This window comes from Poecilia reticulata, linkage group LG2, assembly GCF_000633615.1.
Source record: "Poecilia reticulata strain Guanapo linkage group LG2, Guppy_female_1.0+MT, whole genome shotgun sequence".
Taxonomy (NCBI): Eukaryota; Metazoa; Chordata; class Actinopteri; order Cyprinodontiformes; family Poeciliidae; genus Poecilia; species Poecilia reticulata.
Window position 1 is genome coordinate 34,423,817 of NC_024332.1, and position 18,196 is coordinate 34,442,012.

The 18,196-nt window shown below is 38.6% G+C and overlaps 1 protein-coding gene across 1 annotated transcript in view; it reads left to right on the plus strand.

The window, feature by feature from the left end:
• abca12 (ATP-binding cassette, sub-family A (ABC1), member 12) overlaps positions 1–18,196 on the plus strand; it is a 67,039-nt gene that overhangs the window by 26,291 nt on the left and 22,552 nt on the right. Inside the window, exons 29-52 of the mRNA XM_008403885.1 lie at positions 178–284; positions 763–962; positions 1,210–1,280; positions 1,986–2,113; positions 2,439–2,603; positions 3,371–3,535; positions 3,755–3,950; positions 4,716–4,855; positions 5,207–5,326; positions 5,508–5,598; positions 6,320–6,499; positions 7,036–7,351; positions 8,269–8,383; positions 8,777–9,106; positions 9,615–9,684; positions 9,775–9,909; positions 10,606–10,767; positions 10,900–11,083; positions 11,537–11,755; positions 12,504–12,700; positions 14,288–14,445; positions 15,426–15,659; positions 15,746–15,887; positions 16,866–17,112. Of these exons, the coding sequence (XP_008402107.1) occupies positions 178–284; positions 763–962; positions 1,210–1,280; positions 1,986–2,113; positions 2,439–2,603; positions 3,371–3,535; positions 3,755–3,950; positions 4,716–4,855; positions 5,207–5,326; positions 5,508–5,598; positions 6,320–6,499; positions 7,036–7,351; positions 8,269–8,383; positions 8,777–9,106; positions 9,615–9,684; positions 9,775–9,909; positions 10,606–10,767; positions 10,900–11,083; positions 11,537–11,755; positions 12,504–12,700; positions 14,288–14,445; positions 15,426–15,659; positions 15,746–15,887; positions 16,866–17,112 (4,072 nt within the window). The remainder of the gene's footprint in view (positions 1–177; positions 285–762; positions 963–1,209; positions 1,281–1,985; positions 2,114–2,438; positions 2,604–3,370; positions 3,536–3,754; positions 3,951–4,715; positions 4,856–5,206; positions 5,327–5,507; positions 5,599–6,319; positions 6,500–7,035; positions 7,352–8,268; positions 8,384–8,776; positions 9,107–9,614; positions 9,685–9,774; positions 9,910–10,605; positions 10,768–10,899; positions 11,084–11,536; positions 11,756–12,503; positions 12,701–14,287; positions 14,446–15,425; positions 15,660–15,745; positions 15,888–16,865; positions 17,113–18,196) is intronic.

An 18,196-nucleotide genomic window follows, 5' to 3' on the forward strand; every position in this document is an offset into this window, starting at 1 on the left:
CATTGCTCGGCGACGGTACCACCGTAATGGCGCGTGTCGTAATGAAGCCCAGTGGGATGTCATGTTATTCTGTCACTTCGCAGGCCGAACTCTTTAAGATTCCAGACACTAATGGCATCTCTCTCAGCCTCCCCTTTTTCACCCCCTGCATCTCTCTGTCTTTTCCACCTGTCACAGAGAACCTGAGAGTCATGCAGGAAGCCATCCAGACAGCCAGCGAGCTCCTTCAGATCAGCCCAACTGACCCGCGGTACACAGATCAACTAAACCAACTGAGATCTGAGGTTTGTGCATTAACTTGCCTGTCGTTTATTGTTATTGTTTGATAGTGACTCAGACAAGGTGAAGGTTGCCGCTGATTGCATTCACAGATGCAACCCTTTTGAAATTCAGCTTAACTTCTGTGCGATTAGCCACTCTGAAAGTTATCACCTAATCACCGTGAACTGCTTAAATTTTTAAAACAAAAAAAAATCACCAATAAAGTCTACTTTCAGAACCTAGTTCTTAGTTTCACTCTAATTATCAAGGTTTAAAGATGTGCTGTAATTGAGTGACATTATTTTGTTTTCTGCACTTGCTTAGAACTAAAATTTTCCTTCAACAAGATATTCTTGCAGTTTAAGTGTTTTTGTGTGTGTGTATGTTATTACTAATGTTTAATGTTTTACACATTTTCTCATTAAAAAGTGCCTAAATATATATTTGATCATTCTATACCATCAGGGTTCATCATATTCACAGCCACTTTGTGTCCTGTAGGTGTGTGTTTTGGAGAACGCAGATTCGGTGGCCCTGCTCTTGCAGTCACTTTCCATGAAACCTGGGGATCTCTGTCACAGCGTTCTGCCAAGCCTGCAGGTCTTGGTTGAAGCTGTCCAGAGCAACAAAACCTCCCTGTCAGAAATCATCTTCCAGGCTGTAGTCGGAGATCCCAGAAGCTACAACCTCCAGTCAGACTGGTACAAACGTTTCCGTCATCTGTCTGAGATTTTTTGAAATTACAAATTGCCAAAGAAGCATGCAAACATAATACGCAAAATGGTTATGATTCTATTAGTAGTTTTTTTTTTAAGAAGAGTCAATTAACTTAACTTATTTAATCAAAGGATGATGGTGTTCTATGCCATTGCAATTAATTAAACAGCGTAATTTGCAATATTTTGTATTTACAAACTTCATTTATAGCATGAATGTATATGGTTACAGGACTGCTTTGTTGAGTGAAACGCTGGGCTTGAACATCAGCAGTCTGAGCTCGGTCAATATTACTGCTCCAGGTGAGTCTGTCAGTCTCTACATCCATTCTTAAAACTGTCACTGCTGTAGTTAATGAGTTTCAGTTTTATCTATAGGTTTTGGTTTTAATTTTGAATTTATCATTAGGATTTAATTTTCTTTTACTTTTTTTAATCTAAGATTTCTTAACCTTCATCCATTTTTTTCTAAACTCCATTAAATTGGAGTTTACCATAATCAAGCTTACATTATACACAAAGGTTTAAGCATCTCCCTCTCCCCATCTTTTTGAAGAGAATATACAACTACCAGCCACTTTATAAGGTACAGGTAAAGTGTACCTTATAAAGTACACTTATACTTTATAAGGTATGCTGTTGCCTTCTGAACCACATTTATTTTTTGTGTAAGAGAGACAACTAGGCACTGAAAACATTCCTCAAAATGTTTGCCCCATATTGAAGATAACATCAAATAGTTGCCTATTCATAATGCAAGTTTCCTATTTTACTAAATCACAGTCTCCTCATAAAAAACAGGCTACTGATTGTGGTATTTCCCTATTTTTGACTGATGCCCACTCTTTCTCTCACTTGGGTCTTTGTTGAGACTAAAAAAGTATTTTCCTTCACTTTTCTAATAATTTCTCTTCATGCAAGAACACCTTGTTACTCTCCATAAAAGCAATTTATTTTTGTAATTTATAAATATCGTAAAGCTGACTTATAAATGGTTTGTTCTGGCAGGAGTGGTGACAGCTGGCGACATGCTGAGGGATAAGGACGCTTTCATTCTGGCCGTCCAGGAACACATGAATGTAGATCCTGCAGCTCTTCTTGCTCTGATGGAAACTCCTCTACCTAACAACACAGAGGTGAGCCAAGACCTGCATGCTGGAGTTTCATTATTTTATTGCTGCTCTGTGGTGGCTTTTATTTGAATTTTTTGTCCAAAACAATGAACAAATAAATGATATAATGCAATAATAATGCAATTCTGTCATTGCTAGTCAAATTGATTTGTCTGATCAAATCAAATCAAACTAAAAGACTTAGTAACTTAGTTTGCACAATGATGAAATTATTAGCTAATCACTTTTCTTATGTTTACACCCATTTTATATACACAACATACCATCTTAGTCATGTCTTTGGCATTAAGGTTTATTTATATATCTCTCATGATACCTTTTGGAACAGATCCTGACTTGGCTGGCAAGCCTGCATTATTGTCACCCCACTGATCCAGTGAACACGACAGAGGCGGACATTCTGGCAACTTTCTGCGCTATGTCTGCTGAAGACTGGTACAAGTTCTCACTGCTGACGGCTGAACATATAAACACGGAGAAGGTCGTTTACAGAGTAAGGCTTAAAGTCTACATGTGTCTCCCCTCCCATCTCATCAAAACAGTGCACCTAAAGCCTAACTCTGTAGCAGCCGCAAGGATGTCACAGAGGATTTGTTTCAGAAACATGAATCACATATTTTTCTTTTTTTTTCCCCCATTGTTTTCTTTTTTTAATCTATTTTTGTTAAGTCAAGAAAGAAACAAGAGTAAATACAAAATACAAACCTTTCCATTTTACACACACACCTCCCATGCCAGCTCTTCAGTGACATTTACAGATTTTAGATTTGCACATGAATTTATTCATTATCTCTTTTACCAGTGATTTTATTTGTGATTTTCTTTCAACATTTTTTGTTCTGTGTGTGTTATTATGCTAAGACAAAAACTATAAGTTGATAATATATAGTTAGCTAAACATCACATTTCATTTAAGTTAGAATAACATAGATCAAAGATGTAATCAAGTTATGTAAGGATTGTCTGCAATTTGTGTAGCTCTTGAATTTAAACCACAACATTCTTAAAGTTGGATTTTCAATTAAAATTCAACTTAATTACTTACGCCTTGACATAAATTCTTTTTAGATACATTCCAACATTTATTATTTTTCTTAGCAAAAACTTTATACTTAAATAATGATAAAATATCTACCACTCCACTATTAACTTTTGGACCATATCTTGAGAATTTTCTTTCAAATTAGAGACAAAAATGTGTCTTGCTGAATTGATCAAAAACTGGTAAAGAAAACCTGAATGTTGCTTTCTTTCTTGTAGATGGTGTTGTCCCAGGAACTCCAGGGTCTGGTTGAAGTCATGGCCCAAGTGGCAATGGTTGCAGCGGATTTGATGAACAAGATTCTTCCCGCAGTCAGGCAATTGGAAGGCTACCTGCTATCCGTCAAAGATCTTAACTTGGAGTCCAGCACTGAATTCTCTGAAGTGCGTTTTCATTAAACCTGCAGGAAACACTTTTCTTTAAAACAAACATAGGCGCTCAAAGTAGCCAAAAGAAAGAAATGCAAGGCGTTTCAGGAATACAAATGTACTCAATGTATATTACTAGCAAACATAGTTTTGGCTGAAAAAATAGCTTTCTGGTTGTGTTTTAGTGATATTTTTCATAAACTTTTTTTATTTTTATTTATTTTTCCCAACCAGATGACAAGAGGAAAGAGAAGCGTCATCTCTACCAAAGCCACATTCGTGACCTTGTCCCGGGCTCTGTGCAGCAACGGCATCATCGCTCTGTTTGGAATCTCCAAATTGCCTGAACTGTCTGAATCTGGCCCCTCATTCACCAACAACCAAAAGAGGGAGGAGATGATCGAGAGGTTCAAGATCCCACGAGACTCCTGTTAGTTGCAAGATTTGGGGCTTAATACTTAGACTATTAATCTAATCATTTTTCGTTTTTATTTTTTTAAAATGTGTTAGTGGAAATTATTGTTTTAGACACCACAGTATCTAGCCTTGAGGGTTTTCTTATTACATGTATTAATGTTATTGCATTTACATTAATGCATGTTAATGCAATAAATTAGAATGTTACTGACAAGTTCATTTATAAAGGTTAAATACACAATGATGTTTTTATGTCTCTGTTTATGTTAATTATAAGGATATTTCCATTTATAGCTAATCAAAACAGGCCACTTAAGATCCGACATTTACATTAGACCAATAAAAAATATTTTAATACAGAAATTTGAGCTTAGTGAAAAGTATATTTAATACCTACTAAGAGGTTGTTATTTTCCAAAGGTAATCTGACAACCAGTCCTCATTAGAAAATATTTTCAAATTTATTTAGTATGACCGCATACGATGAGGTAAACAAGTCCTCTGAATTGTGAATACTCAAACTTTGGAATAATAATAATAATAAAAAAAAGGAGAACAAAATTTTCTACAATCAAATATCCTTTTGAATATCTTTCAGGTTGATATATTTCATTTTTAACTATATATGGCAACACATTTTAAGGCTCCCGTTTTCCCTTAAAAAAAAGACTGTGGAAGCAAAATTGTCAGATTCTAAATCTAAAATCTAATTTGCATGTTTTCCATTTGACATTTAGCTCTGTACCTAACGCTTCTCTTTCATCCCTTGTTCATGCAGCACCCTTCTGCATGAACATGTATCTGGACATGGTCAGTACCACAGGCGGAGCCATCGCCTGGGCCTTCCTCAAACCAATGCTGATGGGCGAGATCCTCTTCACACCTGACACACCTGCCACAAGGGCTGTAATGGAGAAGGTAAATACAAACTTCTTGGTATACAAATACACTCTGGGCCTACTTATTTATACAGACAAATAATACATTATCATTAGACCGTACAATCAGAACAATCTCAGTTGGTTAAGCTATCAACATGGGGTAACTTCCAAACGTTTAGGTATTTCTATTCTTTTGGTCATAGTACCGTCTTTTCTTTGCACATGCTCATATTGGTATGAGGTAAAAATGTTAGCAGGTCTGATTTTGTTTTCAGTTGAATGCAACACTCACACTCACAGTTACGCTCGCATAAACACACAAAGTTTGGATTTTCTGCTGATACACAATTGTTTTACTCTTTCATGTCCTTCTCTTAACTTTGCTCAGGCCAATGCCACCTTGCACGAGTTTGCAAATCTGAAGAAATCCTCGGAGGACTGGATCGAAACCTCAAATTACATCATAAAGTCAGCCGAATTACTCAGCTCCACTTTGCCAATGCTGCAGGTATAAAATCTCAGAGCTGCTTTTTTTTTTTTATCTGATTATGCCTGCCGCCTCTCTGTCATTTGAAAATCTAAAGATAAAGCTTGCCGTGGTCTTCGATGAGTTTCTGCAGCTGAATCTTGATGATGTTCATAGTTTCCACCCCTCTCTTTCTCTCTCCTTCTTTCTACCTTTCTGGCAGAATTCCCTCAACAGCTCCTTTGTGAAGAATTTCATTGAGATGCAGACAGACATAAATGTCGACAGCATAAAGGAGACGCTCAGCAGCTTCTGTGAGTGTGCATTTGTGGGTCTTACTTTTGTAAGCTGCAGATACCAGCTCAAAACTTAGGTTTTTCTGTTACTTATTACTTGTATAAAACATCCGTGATGCCAGAAAACACGATTGCTATTAGGATTTAAGTGCAAAACGGGGGATTTACAGTTTCTGAGAAGGTTTTTCTGGGTCTACCTTTGATATTCAGGTTTTTGAACTAATTGGGGTCATAATAAAGGAATGCGGTATATGTCAAAATTACAATTTAACAGAGCAGAGAGCATAGTATTGTTTCACATTGTTGTAAGAATTTTAGACAGCAGGAAAATATGAAAATTCACTCTTTCCTCAAATTTATGCAGAACTTATTTATATTGGTTCACATTTTTCATCTCAAATCAGATGAAAGAGGTTTGAGAAGACTTATTAGATTCAGTTATCATTGAAATATCTCATCTCTTAGATGTGAACACATGTAAACCTTGTCAAATGAAACTAAATTGAAAAAGTGGGACCTATAGCTTTTGGTTTGATGATACGTTAAAGATTTGCTCCAAACCTTTTGAAATGTTCAGAGAATATTCAGAGAAGATCTTCTCACCACTCATGAAAATAGTCATCTTTCAGTGTCGTCCTCACAGTAACAACTTCCACAACAAAGAGTGTTGTTCTTAACACAAGGCAGCACTTAGGTTTGACTATTTCTGCTCATTGTTAAAAGGTGTTTTCTTTCACAGCTAACATCACAGAGATGCTGCATAAGAACAAGAAGATACTTGATCAGATCAGCAGTTTGTCAAATCTCATGGTGAAGGTCTCCTCCTGCATCAAGTTTGACCGTTACCGTGGTTATGACTCCGCTGAGGAGCTCAACGCCGTGGCCCAGGAGCTCGCCAGAAACCGTGAGCTCTATGGAAGTGAGTAAATATCAGGTCATCCATCTGCCATGCAGGTCTGGTTCTGTTTGGACCGATGTGAACGTTTTGTTTTCAGACAACTGGGTTAAGTGTGAGCTATCTTATTTAATCAAGATCATTGGAAAAATAAAAGAATCAAAGGCACGTTTGTTTGTGTAGCACATTTCAGCAGACAATTCAAAATGCTGACAACATAAATAAAAGGAGAACGCCGTAGTGGCATAAGAAAAAAAAGACAGATTATGCAGTTTATTATGCTAAACTGAGAAAATAGGAACATTTCACAAGATGGCTTATTAGATCCTACACAACAGAGAACTACAGCTTGGCTTTCAACTGCACAAGATGCTATTTTGTCACAGTATGTGATAATTCACAGCTTTCTCTATGTGCATCTGTGTCGTTTCGCTGTTTTCTCTAAAGGCTGTTAATAATGAGCTGAGATTAGGAGGCTTAGCAAAAATAAGCTGTAGCTTATGAAAGGCAACAAGCCGTTGATTTGTGAATACATACTGCATGTGCTGTACGCTCTTTAGGTGTCATCTTTAAAACTGAAGACTCGTCAAGGAAACGTGAGGCCAGATCCTCCTCCTCGACTGAACTGCCTCCCAAAGTCAGCTACACCATCCGAATGCACATGGACAACGTCATGCGTACGGACCGGGCACGGAACCCGTACTTTGTGAAGGACAACCACATCTCGGCCAGGAACACGATGCGCTACAACCGAGGGTTCGTCTACCTGCAGGAGAACATCGACCGGGCCATCATCGAAACCCAGACCGGGCAGAAAGTCACAGAGCCGGCCGTGCAGCTGCAACCCTTCCCCTATCCCTGCTTTCTGCGAGACGAGTGAGTTTTCTGCGTTAGCGGACTCGTACAAATGGATGTGTACGGAGTCGACGCATAAATGCGTGCAAGGCGGCATGAAAGGATACGCACTCTCACTCAGGGGGAACAAGCATTGATGTGGAATAATGTATGCTATTCCATTATTCATTTGCCACTTGAGAATGACAGTAAGTAGTCATTCACAGGAACCTGTCACGGTGTAATTAGCTCTGAACCATGTACATTGACATTCGCTGTAATTGTGCATTCATTTTTGAAAACCTTCCATATACTGAATACCCCATGCACTATAAAAAAAAAAAAACTAAACAAAAAAAAAAATCTCCTTTAAGAACAGCATTTTTCTCTCTCTGTAAAACATACCCAACATGGTTTTGACATTAACTTGTCCATTGCCACGCAACATGGTTTTCAATAAATTATTGCTGAATTTAATGTCTATATGTGCACTTGCCCTGGAGTGCAGCTTTTAGCAGCGTTCATATCTCATCTGAGAAGAGCCAGTGGAGCTTCTCTCCCCAGCTGGCTGCCTTTTGACCAGCTGTAAGAGACTATGCGCTACCTTTTTCTTTTCTTTTTTTTTTTTTGATTTGTCACCTAAACAGTACACATTCTGAGAAAAAAATCTGTAAAAAAAAAAAAAATCAATAAAAATTAAGTAAATGTCACACCGCATCCACCAAGATCTAAATTTTCAGGCTGTTAGTTCGAGTGGTCAAACAATAGAAAAACACAATACGGATTAATCTATTTTTGTAAACAATAGCAGGACGAGAATGACAATGCGGTTGTCAGCATACCCGTATTCTCCTCACTCTGTCAAGCCGGTGACTGACTGACGGATAGGCCCCTCCATCCGCCTGGATGTTTGGTTTGCAGAGAGTCTGACTGACAGCTGGCATCTCTGTATTTCTCAGGTATCTGGAGGCCATCTCTTTTGTCTTCCCTCTCTTGCTGATGATACCATGGGTGTTGTTCGTGGCTGACTTCGTGAAAAAACTTGTTCATGAGAGAGAGCTGAGGCTGCATGAGGTAAAGTGTTTTTCTCTACCTGAAAACTGACGGCATTGTATTGTAGCCTGCTTACTTTTAATAATTTATGATTTATTGGATTTATTGTAAATAGGCAATAAGACCGATTGCTATTTACTGCAGTTATTACACAAGATTTTATACCTATATAACTTTTTTTTAATAACATTTTATCATGTTGGAACGACAATATGCAGTTCATTTTATTATTCTAATCTGATATGGGAACAGAGCACACAACTGCAAAATAGAAGGCTTTCAAAATGTTTTACAAATAAAAAAACTATGAAGTGTAGCATTTATTTATCCAGTCTCCTTTTAGTTTAGACATCTCTTTTGACCACATTCTCCAAACCGACGTACTTCACCACAATATTTCCCTTCCAATTGCAGTACATGAAAATGATGGGTGTGAATCAGCTCAGTCATTTCTTTGCCTGGTTCCTGGAGTGCGCCGGCTTCCTGATCCTGACCATCATCGTCCTCACGCTGGTGCTGAAGTTTGGAAACATCCTACCCAAAAGCGACGGCTTCCTCGTCTTCCTCTACCTCTGCGACGTCGGGTTGAACATCATTTCCTTCTGCTACCTGATCAGCTCCTTCTTCGACAAGACCTACATCGCTGGTCTGAGCGGAAGCCTCATCTACATCCTCAGCTTCTTCCCGTTCATCATTGTCATGGCCGTCGAGACTAACCTAACGCTTTCCCAGAAGAGCGCTCTGGTGAGCATACTCTGAAGTGGTTTTATGTTTTTTTATAATGTGCGTAAAACTAAAAACTAAAATGTTATTTTTTTAAATTGCTCTTTGGGGATAAAGACAGCTATAATTTAGTTTATTTACTCCAAAATGTTTTGCTGTATAAATATAACGACTAAAAAAAATTAAAATCGACATCCCATCTTTTTGTTTTCCAGCATATTGAAAGGTAGCGTGTGGTGAAGGACAAAGTAATTTTCTAAAAATCTGTGCACTCATTTGCATGACACAACCTTAGCTTTTTTTTTTAAGCTTACTCCCTGCTGTCTGATGAGTATTAATCGGAGGTCAGACTTTCTGACTACAAATATCTAAAACCAATTTACCTTGAAAAACATCTTTGTACTGTATTTTGAAAGAGCCACATTTTCACATTACATAGATTTGTAAAAAAAAAGAAATAATAATTAAAAAAGGGATATATTTCTTTGCTTCTGATCTCCTGTCAAAAACTTCTTCACTTTTCTGACAGAGTTTGTTTTCACCGACCTGCTTCAGCTATGCCAGTCAATACATTTCCCGCTACGAGGCCCAGGGAGAAGGTATGAGCTTACGAATACCTGAATACCATCAGAATGTTTCTGATATTTCAGCCAGCTGAATCAAGCATTCACTCTTCTATTCTCCTCTAGGAATTCAGTGGAGCAACTCTTACACCTCGCCCATAGCTGGAGACACATCAACGTTTGGTTGGCTGTGCTGGTTCTTGCTCATTGACTCCCTTCTGTACTTCCTCATCGGGGCCTACATCAGGACAGTTTTCCCAGGTGAAGCCTCTAATTATTGGTTGTTGTTGGTTTGTGCTGCTACTTTCTGATGCACTTCTTGATAATATTTCCGCATCTACTGTACTATAAAAACTGCTGGAATACAATCCATCCAATTTCGATAATTTTCCTAACCCAATGTTGTAACAAATATAGACTGAATCAATCCTAGTTTTATTCAATGCGACAATGTCATGGGTTTGATTTCCTGGAGCAGGTGTCCAGCCTCCAAAGTCGATTAAAAGGACTCGTGGTTTATAGTTTTACTTTGCTAAGACAACAAAAACGCCATAATGTCTAATAGGACTTCTATAAGCAATTGAATTTAACAAAATTACTGTACTGTATATATAATTCCTTACAAAATATAATATTTTTATTCTCTTTTCTGCGTCTATATTATTATGCAGTATAATTTTATATCACCATTTCCTATTTGATCTTCTGGACGATGTGGTTTCATCAACCTGTTGATAAATTATGAGGCTCTTTTTAGTCTCCTCTCTGACACAACAAACTGAGTCTGGGTTGTTTTGTTAAGACTTCCTAACATCTAATCAAAATCATAAATGCAGCATTTGAGTTAAATAATAAATCTAGCTTCTTTTCCGTGTGCTGCTGCAGACACGTCTTCTTAAGACCTTGCCTGTTTTCATTTCTTCAAATACATCTACTTCTTTCTTTGTAACCCATCAGGAAAATATGGAATCCCAGCTCCATGGTATTTCCCATTCAAGCTCTCCTACTGGACTGACATGTGCAGCAGTTTTCAGACAAACAAAAGTGCAGGCAAAGGACTCCTCTTTTCCAACATCATGCAGAAAAACCAGCCTGTCTTTGCAGACGGCAAAGGCAAAGGTACACACGGCAAGAATGCTCTTTCTTCCTCTTACCTCTCTGGTTTATTTATAATTTTTGTCATTTTTAATTTAGCTCCTACTCCAATTCTGTTTGATTTGCAATTTTCTTCAATGTTTATGTTTCTCTCAGGCAAAAGCAGCCTGTCCTACGAAGCTGGCGAGGATTTCTCTGAGCTCCCAGTGGGAGTTGCACTCCACGGTCTCACCAAGCTGTATGGCGACAAAACAGCTATTCAAAACCTTAATGTCAACTTCCATGAGGGTCATGTCACCTCACTGCTCGGTCACAACGGAGCTGGCAAGACAACCACCATGTACGTGTGGACCCGTTCTTATTGTTTTTTGTGGTTTTGTCGGCTTTATCTGTGAGTCCCAACTCATGATAACCGATGCAGCTGCTTTTAAGATTAGATGTGTGCATCCCTTTAATCATTTCAGTGGCTCAGTGCTGACAGATTGTTCTGTCCAAATCTGGCACAGCAAATGCACAGCAGTAGAAATTAGCCCAACGGATCTTCATCAACTTGAGCACTTACATTTACATTTTAATATGTGACTCATTTTGCTGATGCGCTCATCCAGGGGGACATGTAATGAGTTCTGCAGCATTACCAGATTAAATAACATTGAGGAAATACAATGATAATTTTTTTTTTTTGCTCCATAAAAACTAGTAATAAGGAATTGTTCAAGAGAAACATGTGGATCAAAAAGTGGAATAAAAACGTTTTTCTTCTACTGTTGTTTCTTTTCGACTTTATTTTCAGGTCCCTCCTGACTGGTCTGTACCCCCCAACATCTGGCTCCATCGAGGTGTATGGCAAGGACATGCAGACAAACATAGAAAAAGTCCGCCGAGAGCTTGGAGTCTGCATGCAATATGACGTCCTCTTCGACCACATGACTATCAAGGAGCACCTGCTGCTGTACGGCCAGATCAAGGCCCCACAGTGGTCACAAGGAGAACTGCGAGAGCAAATCCGCACGTGAGTGGCAAATCTGTCAGAGAGGGAGACTGCTGTATATAATGCATCCAAAAGACTCAAAGATTATGTACCAGTTAAATTTGGTCTTTCATTTTTTTCCCCCCCAGAGGATGTAGAAGAATGTCTTTTGCGTAGCGTCTTTCTTCCTCTTCTAGTTTGAAAGTGTGGGCGTTATGAGAATCTTAGGAGAAATATTAGTTCAATAAACCGGTGGGATAAAATATGAATGTATTAAATTAATGTTGTGTTGATTTTCTTTACTTGAACAGATTTTAGAGCAATAACTACTGTGATTTATAAGAATGTCAAGGCTTCTGTAAAACGGTAGTTCTAACTCGAATCTTACTTCAGATTTTCATTATTTGCAAAGTGTCTTTTTGTCCCACAGATGTAGGGCCGAGCACTGGGAAGAAGTTGCAGGAATGTATTTTTACAACAATGTGTAATATTTATATCTATTTTAGTCCTTTTTGTAACTTCTTAAATCAGTTTAGGGCGGAATTCATTTTTTATTCTGCTTCATCTCAAGCTATATTGCATCATGAGACTCTTTCTGGAGGGTTTCAGTTTTACAAGAGGAGCGGTATTAAGCTTGTACCTTAAGGCAAAAACGCTCCACGTCTCTTGCAATGCAAACCTCTGATGGCTAATTAATGGAACTTAACGAGCCAACACTCAGCCCGAACGCGGGGGAAAAAATGTCCACACGAGCTCGAGATTAAACGTTTTCCATTGACTTGTCTTCTAGGATCCTGGAGGAGACGGACTTGTACGTTCACAGACACAAGCGGGTTGACACCTTGTCAGGTGGCATGAAGCGCAAGCTCTCGATCTCCATCGCCTTCATTGGAGGCTCTCGCTTGGTGGTTCTGGATGAGCCCACAACGGGAGTGGATCCCTGCTCCAGGCGCAGCATCTGGGACATTGTTATCCAGCATAAGAAGAGTGAGTCTCACTTAAATACTGACAGTACACAAAATGCACTTTATATCAGTCAATGCTGTGGCTATTATTACCATTTGCCAATGTTACAGCTGCAGTTAAGTACTTTTGCACGAAACACCCACAGCATATTACAAGAATTTCAATCTGATTCCTAAATCTAATAATCTTAGGCCTTCACAAGGCTTAAGATTGGGTCTTATAATAGATTTGGCTATGACTTAAATTTGTAATTTTATATGTCCAGTGCTTCTTCTTTTTTTTTTTTTTTTTATATAAGAACTCTGCTCTGGTGTCATCCGTTTATTCTGTGATTTGTAGCTCTAGCTACAGATATTTGGTTATTGTTGTACTGCGTTTTCAGTATGAGGTAGTTATTATGCTGTGTTAAAACTACAAACTCCATGATGCAGGGAAGCGGTAAGGCCTGTCAGAATGGATTTATCCACAGTCAATCAGCATTCCTGGCAAAGCTGTGAAAGAACACTGCTGATGAAGCTGTCATAAAATAGCTTGTTTAATTTTTTTTTTTTTCTGCTATGTCATCTGAGTTCTAAATTGATTTCATAACATTCTGATCAAACAGCCAAACTTCCAGAAAATAGCTGAAGCCCGATTTTGTTGTGATCCATATTTTGCTGATCATTTATAGTGCAGCTTAGGCTCTCAGGCAAAGGTGACCCCAATCACTTTCAGAAGTTGCTTTGATTTGACAAAAAAAATATCCCAGGTCATCTAACAGCAACTTACACTGAGCCAGAGGCGGCCAATGTGCTCCACATCTTAACATTTCAACCACCATGGTCTCAGAAGAATCACTCCCCTGAAAATATGTCAACAAAATGGACAACTATTGCGGAAATATCACTGCCTGGGATTTAATAAAACAATTTAGTCTTTGGCTTTTGTTTCCAGAGAGACTTGATCGTTACCGCTGCAGTCAAGCAGACTACTTCTCAATGAGTTACATTGCCTGCTTATTCGTTTTGCTGTTCAGATTATTTATCAGATGATTGCTTTTTAAGGGGTGTAATTCCCTGACATCATCGCTTGACAGGATTACAATTCATTGTTTCATTTTTTTATGTTTCCTATAATATTTTTTTAATTTAGTTTTTCCTGTTTATGACTCTTAGCTTTTTTTTATAATTGCATGACGTTGTTTTCCATGTCTGCTGTTGAAGCCTAAATTTCCTCCAGATGAGTTAGTCCAAAGGTTTATAAAATAAAAAATCTTGTGTTATAAATAAGTCTTTGAAGTGTTATAAAATTATACAAACATAAAAAGAACATTCAACTCCATTGCTAAAATCTCTGACTTAACAATATATTCATGTATGTAAAGCCTTGACTGAAATCGAAAGATAAAATAAAAAAATTGCGTTAAGGTCTATTTCAGAAGTTATTGCAGTGAGAGTTCCTAGTCAATTTCAGAAACAAACACTCATAAAACTGCTTTTTATGACAGTTTGTACGACGATATTTCTTGTTTCTTTTCCTTTGTAATAACTCTGTTTGATCTGTATTTATTGGTTCAATAATCCCCGAGTCAACGATGCAGCTTTTTCTCATATATGTGCGTCCTTTCAGACCGGACCATTATTATGTCCACCCACCACTTGGACGAGGCTGAAGTGTTGAGCGACCGGATCGCCTTCTTGGAGAGAGGTGGATTGAAATGCTGCGGCTCACCCTTCTACTTGAAAGACAAGCTGGGTCAAGGCTACAAGCTCACCCTCACCAAAAAGGTAATCATCCTCACAGGCATGCAGGCATGTCGGTGCAAAGCAATGAAAACTGATATTAAACCAGTGAAAACTCAACTTACTGCTGTTTTTTTTCTTCTTCAACATGAGTTTGTGCTCAGAATTTATTCAATCTAGTAAGTCAAATATTTCATGTTACGCCAGAGCTGCTTGTTGTCAATGTCATAATATTTGCATAACACAGAGTTGAGAGATGGTAGGGCACAACCTTTATCCCCAAAGCGCTGGGAGAACCTGAATATCTCTTGTTTACCATAGCAGTCAAGGATAGCTCTTGGCCGGCATAAATCGACACATTTCACAATACACTATTATGGAGAAACTTGACCGCTCATATGGAAATTAATTCTAGGTTTTGACATTCTCGTTGAGAGATAGGCACTACTTACATTACAAATCTGACTGAAGCTATAAACTCCTTAAAATGAGCTTTGAGTTTTGCAACATACTGTGTGCACACATGCATACACCTTTAGCTGTTTTTTGTGACTGACGGCACTCGCATGAGTTACATTTTTGACTTGTGTTGTGCACGAACGAGTTTAAACATAGCATTAGCTTTTTATGAAGAACATTGAACTTAAAGGTAATGCTTACGACTTGAACAGATGTAAACTTAACAATATGGCAAACCTTACCTATTTCAAACACCAAAGATTGCCCAAAGTTCAGACCAAAGGCAAGAATCTGGTGACTCTCTTTTAAACCCTCCCACATTCTTAGCGTGACATTTATATTGTATTTTGTACAACCAGTACTTAGAATTTAGTTTATTTCTGGGTTTTTTTTTAGAAGTTTTTTTTCTCTATTAGTACTAAGTTGTTTATTTTGCAGACCTTTGTTTTTTTGAACAATAAATTTATAAACTCTTCTCCAAATGTTAAAACTCCAAATCATTGTCTCAGTATCCAGGATTGTGTAGGAAAAAGTAGACTTTAAAATTTCTGCTGTTGTTGTTACAGATCCAAAGCCCAGAAGCTGAGCGAATCGACAGTGCTGACCTCAAGGCCTTCATCCAAGCTCATCTTCCTGAAGCACGGCTTAAAGAAGCCCAGAGGGGTGATGTGGTCTACTCTCTGCCCCCCTTCACTTCATCCAACGCCTCATCATATCGCTCCCTCCTGACTGCGCTGGATGCCAACTTGGACGATCTTCAGCTTGGGGGCTACGGCGTGTCTGACACCACGCTGGAGGAGGTGAGCTTTTACACAACCACATATGAAAAATGAAAATGGTGGCTGAGCCATGACTGAATGCAGCCTTTTTACTTGGACGCATGCAGATGTTCCTCCAGTTGACCAGTGGAAGCCCAGACGGCAAGGACGGACCTCTGTCTATCTCTGAGACAATTTCTGACACTGCATCTATCGACAGCTTCTCATCAGACTCCTGTGAAAGCAGCTGCTTCGCTGGTGACAAGATCAGTGAGTTGAAATCCTGTTTTCATTGCTCGCTTCAACTGTTGCTTCTTTTCTCTTCCTGTTCTTCATCTGGTTTTCCATTAATCCCCTACAGCGCTTTTCAGAAGTATTTCTCTTCCCATAAGCTGCTTACATTTTTGCCATCCTACAATCACAGATTTCACAGTAATTTAATGCAGTTTCCAACATTTAAAAAATGTTAAACGCATGAAAAACTACCCAAAAAGTGTATTTATTATCAACTTGTTGAGTGAAAACTTTGTAGAAACACATTTTGCTGCAGTTCAGTTACAGCTTTAAGGGAGTCTGCTACCAGCTTGCTTTGTGCTTTCTTCTTTGCACAATGGGTAAAGCTCATTCAGAGAACAACATTTTCTTTAGATTTGATATCTGGAATTTGCCTGGGCCATTGTTACACGTTAATATGGCTTCATCTAAAGAATTCCCCTCTAACCGGCGCTTTTCCAGGGTTGTTGGTTTTAAGCGTGATGTGCATGTTGTAGTTTTCCACCATACTTGGTAAGTCAAAATCTTTAGGCTCAACAGACCAGAAGACATCGCTCCTTATTGCTTCTGTTTCTATTATTTATTGCTTTTCCTAGCAATGACTTTCTTTTTAACATTGTTTTGAGAACTCATTTGATAGTTGTCCTACATGAAAAGTTACTTTTATGCTTAGATTAAGTTGCACACAGGGGGATTCATTGATGAGGTAACTTGTGAAGGCAATTAGTTGCAGTTCTTTGGGGGTATCAAAGTAAAAAGGGCAAAAGGCAGATTCCCCTCCTGGGTTCACATATTTATGTTGCATAACTTTAATAATTATGCACAAATCTTTGTTGGTCTTTGACTTGAAATGGCAATAACTGTACAGACCACAGCATTTCCTCAAAGGGATAATATATTCTGTAACAGTTTTATCCTCTATGATCATTGTACATAAAAAAACCCCCCAAAAAACACCTTGTTGATGTTTTCCAGACCTTACCGGTTCATCCACTCTATCTGGCCTGGCCCTGGCCTGGCAGCAGCTGACAGCCATTCTGATCAAGAGGTTCCATCACAGCCGGAGAGACTGGAAGAGCCTGCTCGCCCAGCTCCTGCTTCCTGTTCTCTTTGTGACAGTCGCTATGGGCCTGGGCTCCGTCAAGAGCGACGTGCAGCACTATCCTGAGCTGGAGCTCAGCCCTGCTCTCTACAACGTCGGGCCGAGCTACTCGTTCTTCAGGTCAGATCCCTTTGGCAGAGAAATTACAGACCACACCAGAAATGGAAATCAAAGAAGTAAATCAGGCTAATCAGGGCTCCAGACAAATGGTAGCGCTTGTGCAATCACTCCCCTCAGCTGGAAACTAAAAGCATGTGATTTGATCACATKYTTTTTTTTTTTTTTTTTTTTTTTTTTYTTTTTTTTTTKGTCAGGGGAATTTTAAAGTCCTTATCAGCGCAGTTTCAGTCAGGACTTTTTTTGTTGTTGCGTATAGGAAATAACCCAAAAGAAGCAACGCCACTCTGATTTCACGGGAAACAATCTCGGAGCATTTGAAATAGAAATAGCAGGATATTCCACAAATGCGTGATTTTATCACTTCTTTCCACGCAATTTGCATGTAGCTCGTGTACAGTCAATTTAAAGTGGTAGTTTGTTGAAGGGCAGATGGACTTTAAGTAAAAGGTGCTGGCAAAGAATGCAAAGATTCGAGGTCATCGAGATGCAGAGAGCCGCGATGCTTGATCAAAGGGAGAGAGATGAAGAGTGTCAGTAGATCGTGAGATGGCTTCATCCTCAACATGTTCTGTTGTTTGATCAAGGGGACATGAAGCAGGGGAGAAAACGCTGAAGTGTGAATCCATATCAAAGATGGAGCGGACACTCCTCCTACACCTCTTTAACTTGACACACAAATTAGGCCAAAAAATGTGACACTTCATTATATTTAGCAGGAATGCTACGTGTGGGGGGCACAAAGGCAGATTAGATGCACATGAGGCTTCCCTGTTTGTAGATTTTATCATTATTTTCAGGCATCTAGTTTTCTGTTTTTTTGCTTATTTTTTTGTATCAACAATAGTAATTATCTCATTGTTTATTTATGAGTGTGTATTCCTGAGTTTAAATAAAGAGAAGGGGGTGACTCAAACTAAACCAGCTAAATCTAAAGTGGCAGGTCAGTGGTTTCACGCTTTCCTTTCATCTCTGCCTTTCATGTGCTTGTGTTTTTCAGGGAATATCACTAATTGTGTCGACATGTCAGTTCCAGGATTAATATATTGGTTTTATGCAACCTGGCTTAAAATAAACTAAAAAAAAA